This window comes from Mus pahari, chromosome 12 (assembly GCF_900095145.1).
Source record: "Mus pahari chromosome 12, PAHARI_EIJ_v1.1, whole genome shotgun sequence".
Lineage (NCBI taxonomy): Eukaryota > Metazoa > Chordata > Mammalia > Rodentia > Muridae > Mus > Mus pahari.
The window spans coordinates 30,044,434-30,053,422 of NC_034601.1; the positions used below are offsets into that span (position 1 = coordinate 30,044,434).

The window sequence follows — 8,989 nt, forward strand, 5'->3', positions numbered from 1 at the left end:
GCCATCTCTGGGCTGGCAGTCTTGGGTTCTATAAGAGAGTGGACTGAGCAAGCCAGTGGAGGCAAGCCAGTAAAGAACATTCCTCCATGGCCTCTGCATCAGCTCNTGCTTTCTGGCCTGCTTGAGTTCCAGTCCTGTATCCTTTGGTGATCAACAGCAGTATGGAAATGTAAGCCAAATAAGCCCTTTCCTCCCCAACTTGCTTCTTGGTCATGATGTTTGTCCAGGAATAGAAACCCTGACTAAGACAGTGGGGATAACCAGAATTCATATATTTTATGGAAGTCAGCCAGGGGAGACTCTGTCTTCCCCAGGCATCCTTCCTCACTTTACACATTAGTAGGAGCTTGAGCATAGAGACCTCAAAACCCACCCCATAGTGATGCACTCCCTGTGACAAGTGACACAGCCACTCCGGTGAGGCCACACCTATTCCAACAAGGCCACACCTCCTAATAGTGCCACTCCCCATAGGCTAAGTATTCAAACACATGATTATGGCAGCCCAAACCTATTTAAACCACCACAAAATGGAAAAATTTGTTGGTAACTCACAAAATTTCCTCAGTTCAAATCTTAGAAGATTTTTCAAAAAATGAATTTCTAAATAGCTATTGTACAAGATGGCTGTACACACCTGTACCTATAATGACCACTTTTTAAACCCATCCTTTAGCCCCCTTCAAGCCTGCATGCTGTTGGCTCTAAAGATACTGTCCTTCTAGTAAATAAACTGAAGTTAAAATTTAAAACCCAATTTAGTATATTTTTTTGTAGGTAGATGTTGTGGCATTCAAGTCCACTGAGAAAGACCAAAGACTTGACTCAGTTCAAATTTAGAGCTTCTTACTAGGGAGACCACTCACCTGATGTCTCCTAGTGAAGATTTGTTTTGCCTCTTCCCCCACATCTCCCCAGGCTAGCCTCTCATAGGATATACTAATACCAAAAACCTTGGCAAGCTGGAAGATGAAAGGCTTAGAGTGACATAGGCTTTATTGCTGAACCCTAAGCTCCATACAGTCAGCTGACAGTCAAGGAGTCCCTCTGGTCAGGGACTCACGAGAGTGAAATCTAGCTGTTGGCATGAAGACATCAGGGAGGCTGGCTGGCTTCTTAGTAGGCAGGATCCATTGCCTTATATCTGACATCTGGGGTTCTTACTTCCTAGCTGTTGGCTGTAGGTTCTTGTTACTCAGGGACTGTTCTGCAGTCCTTGCACAAGCCTCCCTCCTGCATGCATGCTGTATTGAGTCCATGTTACATATGCCTGGCTTCCTTTGCTGCCGCCTGCCAGAGACGACTGATGCTTTTCCAACTCTCTCTTGTCCTCTCTTTCCAGTTCTGAGACTCAAACTGAAGGTCACATACATGCTAGAAAGCTCTTAAAGTGTGCTAATGGTTGGGCCATGACCACCCACACCAACTTGTACCTTAAAATCAGTTGACTTACCATGCCTATAGTTAGCAACTAGGGAGGGAGCTGAGATAGGAGGATTGCTGCAGATTTGAGACCAGCCTGATTATATAGTGAGTTCCAGGTCAGCCTGGTCTACAAAACAAGGTGCTACCTATAAATTCATTCATTAATTACTTTATTGATTGACATTTTAGTTATATTAGCAAACTCTCTATTCTACAATACCTAGATTGGGTTTGTAGACAGATAGCCTTAACCTTGGGAGAATGAGATTGCCTTTAATTCTGTGTGCTAATACCCTTAATTTGAATAATAAAGCTAATGAGAAGTAAGTTAGTGCCTCAAGTGCTGTGGCATCCCTCCCCCGCATACTTGGCTGAGAAGGTATTGTTCAGAGTGCTGGTATTGTTGCCAAAACCACACCTGATGAGGCTGCCTGGACCTAGGGAGTAAGGGATGGGAGGTTACTGCTTAGACTTAGGTATCAAATCAGTGGGGTAGCTCTGCTGAGTGCTGCACACCTTTAAACCTAGCTTAGGATCTCAGTGAGTTCAAGGCCAGCCTGGTTTATATAGCAAGTTCTAGGTTAGCCAAGGCTATGTGGTAAGACCCTGTTTCCAAAAATAAATAAATATGAAAAATAAAAAGTTAGGAACACTTTCTTTAATATAGACTAATAACATTTCATGTTATTTGTGTGATGATGAGAAATTTCAGTTGTGAAATAGAAGTTTTATTTGGAGATAGCTTTGGTTTTTAAATTATTATTGTTATTAGTATTATTTTTGTGGTTATATATGTGAATATAAGTACACATGGAAGCTGGAAGCCAGAGGACATGTTGGGTGCCTACCTTTGCTTTTTTACTCAGGTTTTTGCTGGTGCGGAACTCACCACTAAGTGTGGCTTTCTCCTCACCAGTTCTAAGATGGTCAGCATGTGCCACTCAGCCTGGTCTTACGCATTTATTTATTTATTCTCTTGTTCTGGAGACTGAATTCGGTGTTGTAAGCACTTTACTGACTGTCCTCCCTTCTCAACAGCCTTCTTTCTAATGACTGTTACCCTCTGCAGTACTGTGGGTCCATTTTTGTTGTTCGTTCTCTCTCATTCATTCATTCATTCATTCATTCATTCATTCATTCATATTCTCTCTCTCTCTCTCTCTCTCTCTCTCTCTCTCTCTCTTTTCACTATTTAAAGAATATAGTATCCAAGGAATTTTTGTATACTAGGCCCAGGATTTCAGGACAGAAGGATAAATTTTCTACATTTCCTTATTTGACCTCTTAGAAGATTACTTTTATGTTGTACTTTATAAGTAAATAAGATGTAGTTAATCTGAAATAAAATTCATTGTCTATTATCTTTCCTTTTCTACTTATTTATTTACTTTTTTTTTGAGACAGGGTTTCTCTGTGTAACCCTGGCAATTCTAGATCTCACTCTGTAGACTGGGCTGGTCTTGAACTTAGAGATCAGCCTGCCTCTGCCTCCCAGGTGCTGGGTTAAACCTGAGCCATCACTGCCTGGCCTTACTTTGGTATGTTTCTGTTACTGATTATCTTAATGATGGTTTTGTTTCTAGTGTTAATTCCTGCTTGTATATGTTAGTACTTGCTCAGAGTGATTTCTGGAACTTTTATTTATTTTTTAAATTTTATTCATTATTTTTGTAGGTTTAGTCACAGGAGTCACAGTACACGTGATGGAGTCAGGCCCCTCTATCTGCCTTTCCAGCAGGCCATGGGCCCTGCACAGATTTGTTGTCCAGCTTGTACAGCAGGCCCTGACCTGCAAAGCCATCTCACTGGCCCCTGGAAATTGTATTTTTTTAAACCCAAAAGTATTTATTATGAGTTAATATTGTATCTGGTTGTTGTTACATCTTTATGTCCAAGAGCATTTATGTACTGAAATAACATATTTTTAATGAAGTTATTTTCTTTTTATTTCTTTTTTGCATATCATCGAGGATAGTTTTTGAAATATTATTTAAGTAGTTCATAGCAGGTATGAGTTCATCAGTAAGGTGAAAGGGGACATTGCACAATCGTGTGATAAAAGAGGGGAGGCTCAGCCCAGGAGGACAAGACCTAGAAAACAGGACGCCAGCCCCTGTTGTTTTTCCTGCAGTGGCCTGTCCTTAATGAGCAGCCAACATGTCTTGTCACAAACGTGATGGGAAGACATGCTGCTTTCTGTCCTTTATTTCATCCCTTATTTTAATCTAGATATATCCTCTAGTTTTTCTAATCTGTGCAGCAGGAGGTATTCACACATTTGAGATGTTCAGGGGTGTCCTTTGAAAGGGGTAATATAAGGGATGGATATTCTTCTTTTCCCATCTCACACAGCAGCACATTTGTACAGCTCAGGTTTTTAATCCAGGCTCTCTCTCTGTACCCTGCTCCCCCCTCCTTCCTAAAATGGGATGGGAGGACATTTAGAGAAATAGCAGTCTTTCAGCACAGAATTAAACAGGAACATTTTAGCTAACATCTGTCTTGTGATGTTCTGGTCTTTGGGCCTCATAACTCACTTGCAGCGAAACAGTAGTAGAAAAGGCAGAGACAGAATCAAGGCTTGGGTCCTTGCTGACCACCGTGGGCAAGCTGTGCAGCTTTCTGTGTCCCTAACTGTCCTGTCTACCTGACAGGATGACTAGCAGGATCAATATAAGTAACCACTAGAGATGTTTTATAGATGTGATAACAGGACTCAGCTGTTATCGTGTAGGTACCTTCAGATCCTCAGCACCAGGGTTAAAGCAGTGTGGGTTTGGAAGGAGATGGGGTGGAAATGGCCATCTCAGTCCAGGTGCTGGAAGTGAAGATAAGACTGCTCTGAGTTGCATCCGCAGGAACCGGGAGCCAGTTGAGACTTAGGGTTAGGGGAAGTTAGCTCAACAGACTGGGAGCCCAGTGGCCCCAGCCTAACCTAAGGAAGAAGGAAGTGATGTGTTTTCCATTGAGGTAGCCATTTTGAGAGGCTGATATAGTCATGGAGAACTATATCATGGTGGTTTGGAACATGGACCGGAAGCTGTGTTGCGTGAAATAACACGCTACTCCAGCTATGGCAAGCATAGCTGACTGTTCTCATCTCGTGGAGACTGACTCAGAGCTCCAAATTCTCTGCACTCAGCTTACTAAGTTCCCACTGGCGGGTCAATACCACACCAGCCCCTTGCTTCAAAGTTCCCAATGCCTTTTGGGGTGCACTTCTTGCAAAACCCAAAGTTTAAAAGTGGGATGCCGACATACCTTTCTCTCTGCAACCCAGTTGAGTCACCGCATGAAGGAAAACATCACACAAACTTAGTTCAGAATCAATGATCGCTCAATCACTGGGTGCAACAGCTAGAATCATCTTGTAAGCCATAATAAATATAAATCCTCTGCTAGTGAATCTGCCAAGGGCCACTTGTAGCTACATCCTGACCTCCCACTCTCCTCATCCAAAAGCCAGTCTCTTTCTCCTGCCTCTTCTCTTCAACCTGGAAATCCCGCCTACTCACCCAGTGATTGGTTTCTTTATTCATTAGAAGGGTCACATGAAGTCCTGAGTGATTCATACCTTCCAGGTAGCCCCTATTGGGGAAGCTGAATTAGCATCAAAATACAAACAGCAAGGGAATGTATTTAGAAATTAGATCAGAGAACAACTCTACAGCAAGACTAAGATAAGGCCTAGGATGGGACTTTGAATAAGAACTATCTTCACTGAAGGGCCTCCTGGGCAGCAGCAGCCAACAAAGGCACTACTGAGGCCACACTGTGTAGCCTGTGACAGTTGTGTTCTGCAGATTACGGAGATGCCTGGTGTTGTACTTGTGAGCTAATGGGTTATAAATGAGGTCATTGACAGCTAACAAACCACTGTGTGAGGATTAAATCCTTAGAATCTCTCCCAGAGAAACACAAACAGAAAGGAGCAAACAAAACTAGTAACAGGTTTTCTTTTGTTTGAATAGTCTGAAGCAGGGTTTAAAAGTGGGATGTCTGTTTTTCAGGCTCAGCCTTGCGCCTGGTGCTGCTCTAATCTTAACTGAAAGAGCAATTTATGCGCAATCAAATTGTTATACTGGCCTCACTAATTTTCTTTTCCCTTTTTTTCCTCTCTAGATTTTACATTGTGCTATAGGTAAGTAGAACCCCCACACACCTGAATACATTGACTTGTGCCTTTTAAAGTCATAGCTTGATTTGATTAAAACTCAGACCATTTAACTATTATATATAAAAAATTGCTTGTTAAAGTGATTTTCTTTTCTGAAATAGCAAGTATTAGATGCCACCACCACATACCATTATTTGCTGTCTCTTTTTCTGTCTGTTTAGGAGGTGCCTCCCCTTCTCAGCACGACAGGGGAGCTCTCCCATGTTTTTCTAAGTGTGGTTTGGGTTCCGGAGCTGTGCTGTGTTGGAGAACTTCCTTGTGATCCTTACATGGATGTTCTGTGTGTGTATCGTTTCTAAGTGTGGTTTGGGCTGTGTTGGAGAACTTCCTTGTGATCCTTACATGGATGTTCTGTGTGTGTATCGTTTCTAAGTGTGGTTTGAGCTGTGTTGGAGAACTTCCTTGTGATCCTTACATGGATGTTCTCTGTGTGTATCGTAAAGCAAAAGCTTTTAACCCTTAACTCACAAAATTATACTCAAAGCAGATGCTGTGTGCCGGCGCTCGGTTGGCTTCTTTTTGTTGGGAGAGTCATCACATTTTGCCCTGGAACTCTGAGGCATAGCTTTTAGTATGGGGTGAATAGACATCTGTAGTTAGACAAAAGTCAATTTTACAAAGTAGACAGGCCCTATAAAGCAAGCCCACAGCACTCTAGGTTTGTCTCTCAAAGGGACAATATGAAGATGATGTTCATTGAAACATATTGAAAGTCTGAAAACTTGAACTGTGACTCTAAACCAGTGTCACCCCTCAGTTTAACTCATAGCTAGCGCACTATATTCAGGGTGCTGGGCTTGGTGCTGACAGTCAAGGATGAGCAGTCTTGGAGTTGATAAGGCCATGTAAAGTGGAGACACAGCTGACTGCCTGCCACGTGGGCCTGCAGAGGTCTCGGATCCCACAGACTAACGTTAAGGAAGGCAAGGTGTCTTCACTCCAGGGCTGTGCCTCTGCTGCTGCAGAACTTGTTAGGCTCATTGCATTCATTAGATTGGTAAGACTTTTGGTCCCCTGAAAGGCTTTAGAACACTGCCTTAGAAACTTTGAAAGATAAAGTTGAGAGATCCTGGGGCTGTTACACAGTCTCCTTCCCCAGTTTACAAAGGTATTGATAATTATTACTATTATTGTTAATAAATATTACTTATTAATTGAAAATAATGTTCCTCATTTATAACCAAATCTGGCTTTAGAGTCTGCCTAACTTATTTTATCTTATGTGATCTTACATCCATCCTTTTAGTCTTTTACCCACAATTTTAAGATACTACATTTTAGCCCTTCTTAAATGATTACGTTTTAAGCATGTAAGCTGATGGTCTGCTCAGTGGAGAGCACACACACACACACACACACAAACATGCTTAAGACCTGAAGTTTAATTTTTAGCATCACACAAATTAACAATAAACATTTAATTAATTCTAAGCATAAACTAGCAGATGGGAAATACATTTGGCCAAAGAGCTCTGGACCACTGCAGGCCTGCCCCACATGGTCGGGCTGTGTGTGCTAGCCTCTTAACCTTCAGTTATCTGTCTCTCTAGAGCTTCCCCTACCTTTGATGACTTAACTTTGAATCTGTGAGATAATATGGAAGAAGTGTGCACCTGGCTGAAGACTGTCCTTCATCTTTTCTGAACTATTATGATATTCTCTCTCAGTGCCAAGCAGTGGTTGGAAATGCAGCTCACAGTCAGCCACATGACCTCACGGGGACAGCCAGTATGTCCAGTGCACACTATTAAGATACAAAGTAGTAGATGGCAGAAATTCATTTTCCACTGGTGACATTTTCAATTATGACAGACTTAGTAGTGTATTCCCCATCATCAGTCAAAGCACATTTCCCTATATACTGAGTGACTTATGAATATCTGTTCCTTCTAATTTTGGAGGTTTGGAATTCGAAAGTCAGATGTCTGGTGAAGTATATCTCAGGCAGTATATGCTTTGCATTATGATGTGATGAAAGGGGCAGACTGGCTCCTTGAGCCTTTGTTGTGGCTGGTCTTTGACTAGTTTGTTTTGTTTGACACCAGGTCTCAGGTAGCTCAGGCTGGTCATAGACTTTCTCTGGAGCCAAAGCTGGCCCTGAACTCTTGATCCTCCCGCCTTCCCCTCCCAAGGCCTGTGGTTAGAGGCATGATCAGCCATACTGCAGAAGGCAGGCTTTCAAGGATCATGGTCACCTGCATCAGAATCTTCATGACCTAATCACTTCCCAAAGGCCCCACCACTTCATACTATTGTGTTGAGGATTCAGCATATTAAATTGAGGGGTGGGGTACAAGCATTCACACTGTATAAGTATGCACAGTATTTTCATTAATGTTTAACTGTTTCAACGGCCCCAATCACTTTGCTTATTGTAAAATACACTCTTACACCTCTAAAATTTCTATTCCTGGGAGTAATTACCAATGGATATGTTTGTTCATTCATACAAAGCAGACAAACAAACAAGCTTTATCAGCTGCCTGGTGGGGCTGGGCCCAGCTGCTACATGAGACAGCGGGATTGGAGAGTGAGCAGCTACAGATGGTTCAGAAAAGGCATGTCAGCCGAGGCTTCCATCCTGTGACATAACATGCCCAGAGGGAGGACTGGTGTCTGTGTCACTGTCTTGTTTATGCTGCTTCCCTGTCAGACTGAGAGTTCCTCGGGAGCAGCTTCTAGTTGACTCCTCTGCCTTCCTAGGGCCACTCGTGGCACCTGATACCTGGGCAATACTTGCAAGGCCCTTCTTATTCCTCAAGGACCTTTGTTCTGTCAGTGAGATTTCCCAGCATTAGCAGTACTGTTTGTCATCCTCTGCATTTTTCTTCACAGTTCACAGAATGAAAAAAAAAAAAGATTTCCAGCTCTTGAGAGGCAGAGAGAAGAGGATCTCTGAGCTCCAGGCCAGCCAGGGTTACATAATGAGACCCTGTTTAAAAAAAATACAAAACAAAGTTGAATCTAACCTTTGAGTCTATGGTTTCCTCCTCCTCCTCCTGTATAATCCTTCCCTGACCCTTCATGTAGATGTATGGCAGATTCCACTTCCTCACTGCTGTTTATGCTATGTTGTGTGTAAGTGCACACACAATCACTCTGGTGTGCATCTAGAGGGCAAGTTCCAGTATGGTTCTGGTCTTATGACTTGTTGGAGACGAATCTCTTGTGTGCCACCAGGCAAGCTGACCCTTAGACTTTCAGGTATTCTTTTCTCTCCTCCCTGCATCTCTCCATGTAGGAACTGGGATTCCAGACTGTCTCCAGTTTCCTTTCTGATACTGTGATAAGCACACTGACAAAAGCAAGCTAAGGAGAAGGGGTTTACTTTGGCTCACAGTTAGATGGAAATCAAGGCCGAGCAGCCTGAAGCTGCTGTGCACACTG

The 8,989-nt window shown here is 42.7% G+C and overlaps 1 protein-coding gene across 2 annotated transcripts in view; it reads left to right on the forward strand.

Moving 5' to 3' along the window:
- The window catches only part of Hacd2 (3-hydroxyacyl-CoA dehydratase 2), an 84,512-nt gene that overhangs the window by 19,836 nt on the left and 55,687 nt on the right, over positions 1-8,989 (forward strand). For both annotated transcript variants that reach the window (XR_003844896.1, XM_021209501.1), the window contains exon 3: positions 5,548-5,566. Coding sequence is in view for 1 of the 2 variants with exons in the window: in XM_021209501.1 (XP_021065160.1) it covers positions 5,548-5,566 (19 nt within the window). In the remaining variant the exon portion in view is untranslated. The remainder of the gene's footprint in view (positions 1-5,547; positions 5,567-8,989) is intronic.